Source organism: Lissotriton helveticus, chromosome 2_2 (genome assembly GCF_964261635.1).
Source record: "Lissotriton helveticus chromosome 2_2, aLisHel1.1, whole genome shotgun sequence".
NCBI lineage: Eukaryota > Metazoa > Chordata > Amphibia > Caudata > Salamandridae > Lissotriton > Lissotriton helveticus.
Genome location: NC_136060.1, coordinates 255,763,622 through 255,779,666, shown reverse-complemented (window position 1 = coordinate 255,779,666; position 16,045 = coordinate 255,763,622). Strand labels below are relative to the sequence as shown.

Here is a 16,045-nt window from a genome sequence, read left to right as displayed (position 1 = left end):
CACATAATTCTCATTCTGCACTGAACACACATCAATCACCAGGCATTAAGGCCCTTTCAACCTGCACTCAAACACCTTGCACAGAGAGCACTCACACCATTCCCCTTGCACTCATACACTGCCTCCACACCTTTTAACCTATTTTTAATCCCACCGGTGAAACCTAATGCATTTATCAATGCTTGTTACACTAGTTAACACTGCCTGGGCATTGGTTGCAGCTTAGATTAACATCCAAACATAGCAATAAACAACAGAAAGGTGACCGGTTATCCTTTGCAAAGAACATGCGCGGCAACACGTCACTGCGATTTTAGTAACTTTTGAACCGCTTGAGCTAGAAACAATTTTTATTTTGTTAAAATCTGCTGATTATGCAGCAAATTATAGTTTAATTGGGGAAATGCAGCAGGTCCACATAATTCCCCAAAAAAGAATTACAGTTCTGTCACAATGTCCGGCTTGATCAAAACGGGGAATGAATTCCTGGGAAGCTCAATGGTTTAACTGATACAACTTTGACAGCTGTGGTTCATGGGCTGCTAAGGATATATATTTTTTGATGCCTTCTTGATGAGAACAGGTTACGTTAGTTCATTTAATTAACACTCACATTGCGTGCTTTTTTACAGGGACCCAAACAGAAGAGTAATACTGGATCTGTTTGTGAAAGTCTTTATAGTACAGATTGCTCTCCCCAGCCTTCCCGATTTCTTCAAGCATGGGGCGGCCATGACATTAACAGACATCTATCTTTCCAAAGATGCTCTTTGTAGGTCAACTCTCTCTAACCGAGTCCTACAGTGTGGGAAAGCTGCTGACAGAGTACATGCTCTGGTGATTATTAGTCGCACCGCTCAACTTCTTTACTGCCATCACCAACAGCCAACCAATAGGGACACTTGCACTGAAAATTAAAAATCATATATTTTACATTTTTATGCAGTTATTTTTGAAGCGAAACGCACTCTTAGTGCATACAATAGAGAGACCTACCTCTTGTTGCTCGAGAGGATTTAGGGATTAAAAGTGGCAAACTAAAGAAGTGGAATCGTAATTTTTCCACAGCTGTCCTAGTTCCTCAAACTACCTAACAGTGTATTGCAATCCGGGTGAGGAGGGTAATACAGACTAAGTTTACTCTATCCACAGCTACTGAGACATTTGTAACGCCACTTTCATTTAAGCAACCATCATGTCTATTGGCAACTGCACAGAGATCAAAACATTTATCGTAATTTCACACATGCGGCCAGCAGTCCAGTATTCACGACGGACCCCAAAGCGGCGAGATTCAAACCCACGGCCTAGAGGTGAACGCGAATCCGCGTCAGAAGGCCGCGCCGTCCAGCCCCTCTGCTGGCCGCTTCCACAGACTAATGCTCTTGAATTATGCACTCGGTGACGCGGCTGCATGCATTTTACAGGGCCCCGGCACAGGGGAGCTCCTCCGTCGTTTCCGCTGGTAAAACATCGTGTAAGCTGTCCGATAATTCCCCCATGTGCAATTCTGTAGTCTGTTCAGCATTTCCACTTGCAAGTACATTTCCTGCGGAATTCCTCTCCTTCCGTAAATCCCTGAGGCACCGCTCGAGTCTTTTGGTGAATAAATCCACGTCCTGCCTCTTGATGCCGACGGCGGAGGCGGCGTTGAGGTAGGCGCAGGGGTAGTGATCGCAGTGAGACATGAAGCCGGTGAAGGTGTGTCCGCTCACGGTCTGCACGGTCTCACGAGGCACGACTCTGCGGAGGAAACAAGATAGTGTACAATTCATTATGACGCACTGCCAAGTTATCAAAGCATTAATATCCAAGCAAGCACAATACACGAGCCTGGTGGGGTACGGATACATACAGCGTTAATAAAATGGAAGACTATGCAGGGATTCTTTATAGCATATTAAGGTAAACACGAGGCTTGCCTTGCGACCACAACACATCTATAGACTCAACCAGGTAAAACTGAACATAGAAAAAACGCATAGGAGTAACTTTGAATAATGTTACTTTATGGATAAATCCGCAGGGGCGGCTGGTGACATTTGAAAGAGGTGGGCGTAAACTAATTTGCATATTGCACCGCAGCGAGCGCAGCGAGCGAGCCCGAACCACCTTGCATCCATCCATACATCATTCATGCATCCACCCATCCATCCATCCACCCACCCATCCATCCACCAATTCTGCATCCATCCTGCATCCATCATTCATTCATGCATCCACCCATCCATCCAGCATCCATCATTCATTCATGCATCCACCCATCCATCCATCCACCCATCCATCCTGCATCCATCATTCATCCATCCACCCATCCAGCATCCATCATTCATTCATTCATGCATCCATCCATCCACCCATCCATCCATCCACCCATCCATCCACCCATCCAGCATCCATCCATCCTTCATTCATGCATCCATCCACCCACCCATCCATCCACCCATCCATCCATCATCCATTCCTGCATCCATTCCTGCATCCATTCCTGCATTCATTCATGCATCCACCCATCCATCCATCCATCCATCCTGCATCCATCATTCATTCATGCACCCATCCATCCACCCTGCATCCATCCTGCATCCATCATTCATTCATCCACCCATCCTGCATCCATCATTCATTCATGCATCCACCCATCCATTCATCCACCCATCATTCATCCATCATCCATCCATCCATCCATCCATCCACCCATCCTGCATCTATCATTCATTCATGCACCCATCCATCCACCCTGCATCCATCCTGCATCCATCATTCATCTACCCATCCACCCATCCTGCATCCATCCTGCATCCATCATTCATTCATGCATCCACCCATCCATTCATCCACCCAGCATTCATCCTGCATCCATTCATGCATCCACCCATCCTGCATCCATCATTCATGTATTTTTATGACCATATAACTTGCACACAGCTTGTCAGTGTTTAATACCAGTCTCGAACCTTGTACTCCAGCACCAATGATACATGATTAATATTAATGGTTTTTAAAAACATGTATTTATTCGACACCAATTTCACACCTTAGTCGGAACATCATTTTTATTTGTTTTTTAAAATATCTATTTATTTAACACCAAATTAAGTCATGTATACATTTTTATGGTTCGATAAGAGGCTCGAACCTGGTTTCCCAGCACCAAAGTCGGCCGTGCTATCCGTCAGGGGTTATGTAACCGGGCTATGTATTGACCAGCCAATCCTGCGCCAGGATTGGCTGGGGGGGGCACCATGACTCCTCGCCCAGTCGCCCTGTGTAACCCCGGGGGCTGCGGCTCGCCCCCTGGTCCTCTCTCTAAGGGGGAATTCACAAGAAAACGATATGCGCATGCGCGGGCATGTTTGTGCCCAAAAATACACTTGAGCAGCTGCAGCAGCCCGATCCTCCCCCCCCCCCCTCTCTTGCGCACTCCGGGAAGGTCGGGTGTCTCCCGGTTTCCCGGCCGGCAGATAGCGCGATTTTTTAAAATAATTGTGTTTGGCTTCTAGTGACGACGTGGTGGGTCCATGGGGCTTAGTGGGGCTTCGCCCCTACGCCCCAATGGACGCACCGCGCCTGGATAAATGGCTCAGAAAGTCACACGCTTCAATCCCGTTTAAGCCTTCCCAAACCGTCAACCTTCTGGGGTCGGTAATTTTAGTGGTACTAATTGGGTAAGAGTAACACCTCAGTCCTGCTCTTCTCGCTATAGTGATGTCCATCCACAATGCTCTCCCTGCCCATCGCAACCACCTCCACCACAAACTGGATGGACTCTTTGTGACGGATATTGAGAAGGTAACTTTTTTTTAACTGGACTAACCTGGTCCCTGTACCCGGCCTGCAGGCCCTTGCGATCGGCCTGAACTTGCGACTTTCACTTGGTCTTGCATGACCACTTAAAAGCGAGTAGTGCTTTGTGCTTTTAGCCTCTATACTTACCTTAAATCTTTTAAGTGGTTGTATGTCGGAACAACAAGTTCGTCTACAACGCCTACCTTTACAACGCAGTCTCTACATCAATCACATCTTGACCACAAATTGCTTTACCACGCATTCCTTTACCACAAATTTTCATGCTAAATGCATGCATGGTAAACGGCTATCCGTGCTAATGTTACCACCCTCCTCCCTCTCCCCATTGAGCCCTAAATATACCCCACCTCCTAAAAGCTACCCTGAACCCCCCTCTAAAAACTACCCTGATCCCCTCCCACAACCTAAAAACGACCCTGTGCCCCCACCCCCCAAAAACTACCCTGTGCCCCAGCCACTATAAACTACCCCATCCCCCCTTAAAAACTACCCTAACTCCCACCCCATAAAACAACCCAAATCCCCCACCCTGTAAAAATGAGCCCGTACTCCCCACCTCCTAAAAACTACCCATACCCCTGGCCCCCTAAAAACTATCCCGTACCCCACCCACCAAAAACTACCCCGTACCCCCGCCCCCTAAAATCTACCCTATATTCCCCACCCCCTAAAACCTACCCTGAACCCCCACCCATAAAAACGACCTCGTATCCCCCACCCATAAAAACTACCTCGTATCCCCCACCCCCTAAAAACTTCCCCATAACCCCCACCCCCTAAAAACTACCCCGAACCCCCACCCCCCAAAAACTACTCCAAAGCCCTCTTACCCGTCTCTGTTCGCTTTCAGGCAGTCCTCTCTCCCCACCCATGCCTAACACTAGACCAACTTTGCCTTAACTACACACATGCGTGGTTAAGGCAAAGTCGTTGTTCAGGCAAGTCGTTGTTCAGCTTGTGGACTTCCGGAATTCGTGGCTCTGGCCTCGTTCCGGATGTTTCCCCTCTGAAATTGGATATCCCAGGTTCTACTGATTGGATTTTTGTTTTGTTATTAAATAATTTATTACAGACTTTATTTTTGAAAATTAGTGTGGGATATTTCTTGTTGTGTTTTCACTTTATTACTGTTTGTGTGCTGCATAAGTACTTTACACCATGCATCCAAGTTAAGCCAGAGTAATTTTGTGCCAAGCTACCAGAGTGAAGCACAGGCTAATTTAGTGACTTTTGTGGTTCACCCTGAAAAGGAATGCAAGCTGTTTGAAAAGGGTTCACGCCCACCTCAACCAACAAACCCATTTCTCACAAACACAGATTTAGATATTACTAGAGTGCAAAGGTCAAATCCCGTGTCCTTACCACATTACAGAGGAGATTCCTTAGGTACAACCTCTTGATCTTCAGTGTTTCACTGCTGTAAGGAGAGCGTGCTCTGGATCTGCTTAAACAACTGTACGTATAACTAATACATATGAGAGACGAGCTAGCATAAATCAGACATGCTATTTATTGTCACTGAAATTACTAAAACTGGTGCTAGCTCACAGAGCACAACGTTCAGTGAAAAGAAGTGATTCAGGCCATCAAACTATACTGAAGTTCACAAAAACAAGGTAAGGGTGGCAAGGCTCTAGCTTTGCATACCAGGCAGTCTCCTACGATGTGGCACCAAAGAAAACTAAATCAATCTCCCTGCAAATGTTAACAAGCTTGGATCAATTTTGAAATGAGCCAGCTTTTCCAACTAAAAGATGACAACCGTGGCTGCCATGATTACTTATCAACTTTACAAGGAGTCCTCTTTGAGGTCCATACTTTTCGGGGTGATCCAGCCCAGACAAGCTCCTTAGTACCCTAATCCTACAAAAACGCTGTAATTAATCTTTAGCTGCACCGGTCTCTTTCCCCTCAACCCTTTTAACGGGGACAAATATAACAGGGTGAACTTCCCACAGAGAGTCATAAAACCGTCAGAAACCACCAGAACAATAACACTGCAACCATCAGTAAAGGTGGGCGGGGCTGCGGAGTTATGATGGGGGGGGAATGGTGGAGTAGGGAAGCAGGACTGTGGCAAGAAGAAACAGGACTTTGTGTAATCGAAGATTAAAGACAAATAATCAGAGTATTACCATTTCGTCCCCCTTCCTTGTCACAGTTATTGCCTGAAGGGGAAAAAGCAAGCAGAAAAAGGAGCAATAATCAAACTGGTCAAACTCAAACCAGCATACTCAGAAGTAACTCATACAGACCAGACGGACCTCAAAAACTACAGACCCATCTCTCACCTCCAATTCGCGGCCAAAGTCACCGAGAAGATCGCCAACATCCAGCTCACGAACTTCATTAAAGCCAACTCCATCCTCGACTCTTCCCAATCCAGATTCCGCAGCAACCACAGCACTAAGAGCACCCTCCTCGCTGCCACAGACATCCACACTCTCCTCGACCAGGGCCACACGGCAGCCCTCATCCTACTGGACCTCTCTGCAGCCTTCAACACCATCTCCCACCGCACCCTCACCGCCAGACTTCATGATGCCGGAATACAGGGAACTGTCCTTGACTGGATCAGCTCTTTTCTCACCGGCCGAACACAAAGAATCAGACTCCTGCCTTTCCTCTCCAAACCCACAGAGATCAGATGCAGAGTACCCCAAGGATAATTGCTTAGCCCAATGCTCTTCAACAGCTACATGGCCACCCTTGCTGCCATTGTCAGACAGCATGGACTCTGCATAGTATCTTAAGCACACGACATCCAGCTCAACCTCTCCCTCACAAAGGAACCAGACACCACCAGACTCAGCTTCCAGGAAGGACTGAAATACGATGCTTCCTGGATGAGCAGCAGCTGTCTGAAGCTCAACTCGGAGAAGACAGAAGTCCTCATACTCAGACCCACCCCTTCAGCATGGGACAATACCTGTTGGCCCACCTCCCACACAAATGGACCACGCCTACAACCTCAGCATCATACTCTACTACTCCCTCAGCATGACGTGACAGATCAATGCCGTATTTTCCACATGCTTCAACACCCTCCACATCCTCTGCAAGACCTTCAAATGGATCCCCCCCAAATCCATAAAATCTGTTGCCCACACACTCATAACAAGCGGAATGGACTACGGAAATGCCCTCTATGCCGGAATCAACAAATCCCTGCGCCGAAAACTCTAGACCATCCAGAACACTGCTGCCAAACTCGTTCTCTGCATCCCACAACATGACCACATCACCCAGCAGCTACGAGACCTCCACTGGCTCTCTGTTGAGAAGAGATTAACTTTCAAGCTACTCACTCACACCTACAAATCATCGGACCCCAATACCTCAATGAAAGAGTCTCCTTCCACGTACGCTAACAGAAACCTCCGCTCCGCCAACCTCGCCCTCAACCCACAAATCCACAGAGCCAGAGGGGGTGGAAGAGCCTACTCCTACATAACGGCAAAAACCTGGAACGAGCTACCACTCAACATCAGACGTTCCTCCACTCTGCACACCTTCAGGAAGAGCCTCAAGACATCGCTATTTGGCTGAATCTGAGCTGCACGCCCCGTGCCTCGAGACTCACATGGGTGAGTAGCGCGCTTTACAAATCCCCGATTGATTGACAGAGCAAACAACTAACACAGTGGCTACACAATCCGTCCCTACTGAAAAGGGAGACTCACAAGTAAAAAAAAAAACACCAAAAAACCCCCACATCAAAATAGGCCAAGCAAGCGTACAAATTTGAGACTTGGATCAGAAAACCCAAACCACTCAATACCTCTGGAGGGAAAGGGCAGCACGTGCACAGGAAGGAGAAGCAAAAAGAAAAACCAGAACAAAACCAGGAAGGGGAAAAAAGTCAAAGAGGACCAGAGCACTTGAAAAGTGTAAGTGCAAGGGGCCAGACAGCACACAGAAATAATCAATCAAGTGGCTTGTAAAGTGCTCACACAGAAGGGTCTCAAGGTGCTGGGGGGGTAGGCAGGAAGCTGATGGCCCAAAGAAGGCGCTGTGGTTCAGTCGAAGAGCCAGTTCTTGAGGTCATTCTTGAATTGAGGCAGAGATTGCTTGAGGTGGAGACACAGGTCTTTGCTACAAGGTAGGAGAAGGATCTTCCTCCAGCTGTGGTCTTGCAGATACGTGGAACGATAGCCAGAGCCAGTTGGAAGGAAATGAGGTCTGTGGTGGCAGTGGTTGAGGTACGCAGGTCCTGCGTCGTGTAGGGCTTTGTAGGCCTGTGTGATGAGCTTAAAGGTGATTCTTTTGTTGACTAGGAGCCAGTGGAGGTCTCTCAGGTGGCCAGTAATGTAGCTGCGGCAGGGGATGTTGAGTATGTGTCTGGCAGAGGCGTTCTGAATGTTCTGCAGTTTCTTGAGGAGTTTCATGGTGATGCTGGCGTACAGTGCGTTGCCGTAGTCGATTCTGCTGCTGATGAGTGCATGGGTGACCTTCTTTCTGGACTCAATGGGGATCACTTCAAGAACTTTTGGAGCAGGCGTAACGCATTGAAGCGTTCATTTGGCTGCTCATGGTGATCGTAGATTCCAGGATGATGTTGAGGTTTTGTGCGTGGTCAGTGGGTGGGCGGGGTGGGGGTACACCCAGGTGGAAGGGTTGGAGCCCATGATGAGGTCTTCGGTCTTCTCTGAGTTGAGCTTGAGGCCGCTGTTCTTTATCCAGGTGGTGACCAATTTAATCCCGTTGTGGAAGTTGTTATTGGCGACTGTGGGTTTGTTGGTGGGGGAATCAGTTGGGTGTCGTCATCGTAGGAGACGATGTGGAGTCTGTGGTTCCAGACGACTGCGAGTGGGGCCATGTAGATGTTGAAGAGAGTCCGGCTCAGGGAGGAGCCTTGGGGCACTCCGCAGCTGAATTTTATGGGTTCCTAGTGGAACAGTGTTAGTCTGACTCTGTGTTCGGCTGGTGAGAAAGGAGCGGCTCCTCCTTTCTAGGGCTTTGTTACGGATGCTGGTGTTGTGGAAACTTGTGCGAAGGCGAATGAGAGTTACAGGAGGATGAGGGCTGCAGTTTTTCCTTGGTTGAGGAGTGTGCGGACATCGTCTTGGATGGCTTTCTCGGTTTTGTGGTTGCTTCGGAACTGAATTTAGAGAGATTCAGGATGCGGTTTGCTTTGATCACACAGCAAGTTGGGCATTGATGGCCTTGTCGATGAACTTGGCTGGGAAGGGGAGAAGAGGGATGGGTCTGAAGTTCTTGAGGTCCGTCGGGTCGGCAGAGGGTTTCTTCAGCAAGGGGTTTATGTCTGCCTGTTTTCAGTCTTCCGGGAAGGGAGCGGGGTTGATGGAGCACTTGATGGTGCAGCAGAGTTCAGGGGCAATGGTGGTGCGGGCGGGGCTCCTAGGGTGCACCGGAGTGGATGCGCTTCATGATCTTGAGGGTGTGGTCAGCAGTGAGGAGAGTCCAGCTGAGTAGGGTTTGTTGGGGTCCGGTGTCGTAGGGTACAGTGGCAGTGGTGGGGTCTTGGTTATCGATGCTGTGAAAGTGTTCACATATCTCCTTAATCTTAAAGGTGAAGTAGGTGCAGAGGTTGTTGTAGAAGTGTTGGGATGGTCGGATGTCTGCTGTCTCTGTGCTGGGGCTGGCGAATTCTTTGACCACGGCAAAAGTTCTCAACTATTAAGTGCTTTGGCGTTGATTCTTTCTTGTAGAGCAGCTTTCTTCATTGTTCCGATGAGGTGGTGGTGGTGTGCGGTGACAGCGGTCTTAAAGGCTGAGTGGTCTTTCCAGGGTCTTGCTGCTTCTCCATCTCTTCTCGAGCCGTCTTCAGATGCACCTGGACTCATGGAGGGCGGGAGAGAACCAGCTGGCTTTCTTGCAGTGTCGCTTGCTTGGGGCTTTCTTCAGGGGAGCCAGAATGTCAGAGCAGCTGGAGGATCCAATGGTGGAGGTTGCGTGCTGAGGTATTAGCGTCTGTGGATATCGATGGAGGGGTTTTGCTGAGGAAGTGTTGAGCTGTTCTTCGGCGACCTGGTTCCAACTTCTGCGAGGGCAGCGGTGGGCGTGGTGGTGTATGGTGGGTTTAGTGAAGGAGAAGTGGATGCAGCAGTGGTCAGTCCACAGGAGCTCAGTGGTGTAGCTGAAGATGATGTCGCTGGCAGAGAAGATGGGGTCGAGCATGTGTCCTGCTGATTGGGTTGGGGAGATGACCTGTTTCGGTCCAACGGTGGTGAGGTTCTACAGCAGGGACGAGGTGTTGTTGGAGTTGTCCAGGTGAAACCGGAGGTTGCCGAGGAGTATGTAGTCCGTGGAGGCGAGAGCGGTGGGTGGGATGAACCGATGATGGAATCGCTGAAGGGTGGGCAGGGTCTGGGGGAGGGTCTGTATATGAGGGTGCCGCAGAGGGTGGAGTTCAGGTTGACCTGGACCTGGAAGTGGAGGTGCTCCATGTTGGTCGAGTGGTCAAACACGTCGGTGGTGAGGGGAGAGTGCTTATGTGTACAATGGCGATGCCTCCACCCAGTTTGCTGATGCTGTCCTTGTGAATGATGTTGTAGCCATCCGGGATGGCGGTGGCGATGTATGGGGCGGATGTGGAGTTCATCCAGGTTTCTGTGAGGAAGTTGATGTTGAGGTCGACAGAGTTGAGCAGGTCCCTAGAGCTCCACATCGTGTCTGTGGAGGGAACATGTGTTGAGCAGGATGCAGTTGAGGCGGTCGGGTCCGGTGTTTGTTGGTCGTGTAGGGTGTGGGGCTGGTGTGTGGTGGCAGGTGAGGGTACAACTACAGTTCTGGCAGGAAAAAGGTCCCTGGGTGTCCGTCGGCGATACCAGGCTGCAAGAGGTATGGCGTCCGGAGCTGAGGAAGTGGAGGGTGCTGGTGTCGTAGCGGTGGATGGTCCAAGAACCAGGGTCTATGGTGCTGGGCGTGGTCCAGTTCCGGACAGGAGCAGACAGTCTTGCCTTTGGCACTCCAGTGGCCATTAGTACTGAGAGGGGGAGGGCTGGAAGACTGTGAAACGGTAAAGCGGGAAGCGGCGCTGGGGATGTGGGGGCGGGGCCGAGCAGCGGTAGGGACACAGAGGGAAAATTCGCAGAAAGAGGAAAGAGGCAAGAGAGGAGAAAAGTGAAAAAATATGAAAACAGCAAAGAAAAACAAAGGAGGGAAAAAGAGATCAGCAGGCAGAGAGACAGAGGGCAGAGCAGTGGCAGAGCAGAAAAGCTCTTCACTGGACCACCAGGGAATAAGCACAGACTGGTGCCTACGGGTGGAGTAGGGCCTCAAACTCGGACCAGCAGGTGTCAGTGGCAGCCGCAACCTAGGCAAAGCTTTGCTGGAAGCGAAATGGTTCACTGACAAGGCCACAGAAGACCGACCATCAAACACGTCTGAGAACCAGTTGTGTCCATTCCAGAGCTACTAAACCTCTGTCCCTTAAGAGCAGAAGCAGAGAACATCCATACTGGCAGAAGCTAGGAGAACTCTAGGCCACCAACAAGGCTGCCAGATGCAAAGACTTGAAACTATGGGAGATGCCACACCAGTCTCCAATATCCAAACCTTAAGGACTGAGAAGAGTTCCCGTTCAAAGATGAACCACCAACACAAGAAATAGGACAGTAGATACCACTAGCAAAGTGGACAAAGCAAGACATGTCTCCAACAGGCATGGAAGCAGAAGGCATCCTTTGAGGAGAACATTAGGAAACCCCGAACGATCCCCACCAGAAAAAAATTAAAACAGCAATCAACAAATGACTGGGGCATGCCACCAAAATAGAAGTCAGAAAAGAAGCATAGAAACTCGCAACATTGTCCCGGGATCAGGCCTAAGGAGGAGTTAGAAAAGAGCACATAGCAACAAAGTAAGCATCAATTCACAAGGCCCAAAAGGGAAAGGGGGGCGGGAGGAAAGGGCACCAACCATCACCATCTCAAACAGTAGCAGCTAAGTAAAACATAACAGTGAACTTGGTGCATTACACACAACATGGCGCTAAGCAAGAAACCAAGAATAGAGAACATCATATCCCCTAGCCAGGGAAAAGATAAGAAATGAAATCCAAAAAAGGGAATGGGGTCAATGTGATGCATGGGATAGGACAAATAAGAGAGAGAAATGCATACTAAGCAGGAACTCCCCATCAACTAATGTGACCAAATGTGAAACGGGTAAGAACAGATGTGCAACCAGGAAATACTGGAAGCCAACATCAACACCCAGAATACCATAAAGAACAACCTCTCCTCAAAGGCATGCAAAGGAGATCAAAAGAATGTCAAAGGGAAGGGTAAAAATCGAGAGACCACTCAGGACCAGAAAGTCAGCAACCACAGCAGGCAAACTACGTAGCAATTCAGCCTGCTCAGAAGACACATCGGAAAAGGAGAAAAAAGAATCCAAGGAATTCAGTCCCCAGGAATTTGACACTATTAGTATCACCTGCAGGGCAGACGTAATGTCTGAACCCAGGGAACAATACCCATCACAACAGTTACAAATTACAACAAGCGAACCGGCACTACGAGCAGAGGCATATAGTCCAAATGGGGAACAAGGTGGAAGTTGCAAAATCACCTACCAAAACCAAGTGGAAAGCAAACATGATACAGGACAAAGAGCAACCGGAACAGGCAAATCCAAGGTCTGCAAATGGAAGAAAATCGCAGAAACGAGACCCAACATTGAAACAAAGTCCCTTGATGACAAGGTCCCTGCAGCATCACATGCTGAGGAGTAAAGGTAAGAAGCAGCCTAGCTAGCAACGTCCAAACAGTAGGTAGAGCAGAAGTAAATAGACTATCATCTGCAATATTTGAATACAAAATTGTTAGAAACTGGGTCTCTAGTTGGCAGATATATGCACCCTTATTCAAGTAGGGACCATGATCCTAGTCAGGGTAAGTCACAACACAACCAAAATTATTCTGCGCTCACCCTCTTTAGCTTGGCACTGATCAGTCGGGCTTAACTTAGGAGTAAATCTGTAAAATATCTGTGCAACGGCTCATATCACAACACCATGAAGCATCACACGATGTTAGAAAAATAAACTCTGAGTTTATATAAATCACACAAAACAAAGACGCAGATAATATTTCCAGTAAACGTTGAAGTACGAAGTTGTGTGGTTTCAATGTTAGAAGAGCGCTTGGAAAAGACAAGCACCTTAATCAGTTATTGGGTCACACTAGACCAGGACAAAGTCAAGAGTTCAGACAGACCACGAGGGAGCGTGGGCCGGCAGCAGGGATCTCCTTGAATCATCTGAACAAAAGAACCTTGATCTGGGCGATGTCGTCATTACGAGGCTGCGTAGATTATGCTGTGGACAAGATGCGTAGGGCTCTCCCACGTAGATGTGGCGAGGCGCAGAGTCCACTACATGCAATGGTGAGAGTGCACAGTTTCCCACCCACACTGCAGCAGACAAAGCCAAATCTGATGTGAATGTGGAGTTCAGGTGTTTGAGCACCTTAAGGCCTTACTTTCAAGGGTCCAAGATTAAGATGGCACCACTTGGCAGGGCAGACTCCCAATGCTTAGAGTCCAGGCACAGATGCGGGTGGTTCAAGTCTTTGATATCCCTGAGCATGGAGTAACAGGAGGCAAGCAAGCAAGCCCTTGGAGCCACTCTGGGTTTAAGTGATGTTGTCCAGTCCGTTTCACCTGATCAGCAGAAGAGGCAGCAGGGTGGCTCAGCACGACAAGAGCACAGCAAGGAAGAATACAGCAAAGCAGTAGTCTGGAAGCGTATCGGTCCTTTTGGCAGCACAGTGGCTTTTGTTTCTGGAACAGTGTCCACTGGTCCAGAAGTGTACTGGTTTGTTAGTGCCAGAGGTCAAGTACATATACCCATTAGTGCCTTTGAAGTGGGGGAGACTTCAAAGAAAGCTTTGAAGTCCACAAAGGTTCCCTCCTTCCTGACATGGCTCCAAACACTACAGGCGGTAATCAACCCTTGGGGGGGGGGGGGGGGGGGGAACAGGACACCGTCCTATTTGGTGTGTCAGATCCTCCCTCCCATCCTCCTCGGGATGGGCCATCTGAATACAGATGGCCACGCAGGCACACCTACTCTCCCTTGGTGTGTGGTGGTCTGGCAGGAATGCCCAAAGCTAGTTGTCACCCACACCCAGAGACAGGCAGCAGCACCGAATCGCTAAGCGTGTAAATGTGAACTTTCTCAAAGTGGAAATTGTTAAACTGGAATCTAAAATCCAACCTCACCATAAGTTGTGATTTTAGATTGGGAGTTCAGTGACACCTAACTCGAAATGTCTATTTCTCCCCAGTCACGACTTACTCTTAAAACGAGGTAATAAGATAAAACCAATGCTGGCATATAGGGGGGGAGAGACCTCGCAGTAGTGAAAATCAGCTTTGGGAGATTTCTACTAACCAGACATGGAAAACCAAAAAGTACATGCACTACCACATAGATACCCATCACCCTGACCTGCAGGTTGACAGGACCTACGTTAGGGGTGATACACATGTAGAAAGAAGAAAGGGTTAGACCTGGCAAGAGGGTTACCTTACCTGGCTGATATGGCAGTGTAGAACTGCACACATTTTGGAAGGCCTGAATCATGGTTAGAGGGCTATGTGATGGGTGGCACAATGAGAGCTTCAGCCCACTAGTAGCATTAACATTACTGGTCCAGGGTACCTGTAGTACCACTATACTAGGGTCTTAAAAGTAAATTAAACATGGCAATTGGGAATAAGCCAACTTTACCATGTTTTAGGGAGAGAGCACAAGCACTTTATCACTGATTAGCATTGGTAAGGTAAGCAGAGCTCAAAAAGCCAACAAACCGGTTCAGAAAACAAGAGGTGAAGCCAAAAGGTTTGGGGATGATCCTGCAGAAAGGGCCAAGTCCAACAGAGAGCAGCAGATAAAAACAGATTCAGAGATCTATTTATCTTTCAAGATAACAAGGAGGAATGAGAGCCCCTGCAGTAAAGGGCCACCGGGTCAGCAGAGAACAAGCCCAAGCCGTAAATGCAATCTGGCCAGCAGGCGACTGCAAATTAAATTTGTTGCCAGTCGGCATCTGATTAGCTATACTTTGAGATGTACAAAAGGTTCAGAATAAGGATTTTTCCTCTTCTTATTAGTGTCTGTCAAAGTCCTGAAAACTATTTCTTTTAGGCTTTGCCAGAAACTTTAGCAGTTTGAAGAGCATGCACCGTCAAGATTTGGCAATCCAGAGGAAACAATTCAAATCACCCACCAATTGCATTTCTTACACTGCTTTTATCAGACTGCTCCGGGGTTACCCAAACAAGAATTATTCAAGCATATGAATTTATGGAAGATTATAGGATAGTAACATTATTTTCCGCTGATGTAGAACCTTATTTATAGGTTAGTAACATACCATTTGCTACTAATTTCTTAATGTATGGATTCACATTCTATTTCTGTATAATACAAAGCAGTAGTTACCAAGAAAATGGCCAATGAGTTACAGCATCATCAGAATAGATCCTTCACCAACAGCAGCAGCACCGGCCTTTGCTTTACCATCTAGACAATATTGCATGCAGAAGGTCTGGGATTATTTCCAGGTTGGTGCCTCGCAGATGTCCACCTGCGGTGTATTAGCTATGAAGGAGGCTGCTATGGCAATCTTCCTTAATCGAGGGGCAATCATTCGCCCAGGCAGTTGGTTTTCTGCCTTTTGATAGACAAACTTGGTGCAGTTCATGAAGTTATTTGTCTATTGTGGCTGTAGCCACAACCTGCCCCAAACAGGTGTGTCTACAGACAGCAAACAGGAGAATTCTAGTAGACCTTTCAAAAAGTCTTGTATAACAGGATGAACAAATAGGGCATCTTGGCCCAGTCTGTTCCTCTTGCAATAGCACCACTATATGTACACTCTTATAGGGACATGAAAGCACTTTATAAAAAGAGAATACATGTTCCCTATGAACAGGGGAAAGAAACAGCAAACTTACAAATAATATATACAGAAATTCAATGCAGGTAAACATTCCTCACCTATTATTCAGTGGGCTCCATTTCCAACTTGTACATGAATAGCAAAGAAATACTTTAAAAGACTTGTAGGATCCACAGCGTTCCACCAGACACAATATCAGATGAGTCCACAACACGATTGCCAAGGCCCAAGTGCTTGGCCAGCCAGCGGCTATTCTGCTGGCTGACATTGACAAGGCGTTTGACTCCTTAAGTTGGACATACCTCTTCAAACTACTCCGTGCCATAAACCTGGGTCCCTGCTTTTTAGCGTACACACA

General features: G+C 48.0%; 1 protein-coding gene across 2 annotated transcripts in view; it reads right to left on the bottom strand.

Annotated features, from left to right (window-relative positions):
* Positions 1-332: 332 nt before the first annotated feature.
* SEPSECS (Sep (O-phosphoserine) tRNA:Sec (selenocysteine) tRNA synthase) overlaps positions 333-16,045 on the bottom strand; it is a 339,266-nt gene continuing 323,553 nt past the window's right edge. For both annotated transcript variants that reach the window (XM_078678380.1, XM_078678381.1), the window contains one exon: positions 333-1,743. In XM_078678380.1, the coding sequence (XP_078534506.1) occupies positions 1,422-1,743 (322 nt within the window). In that variant the 3' untranslated portion in view covers positions 333-1,421. The remainder of the gene's footprint in view (positions 1,744-16,045) is intronic.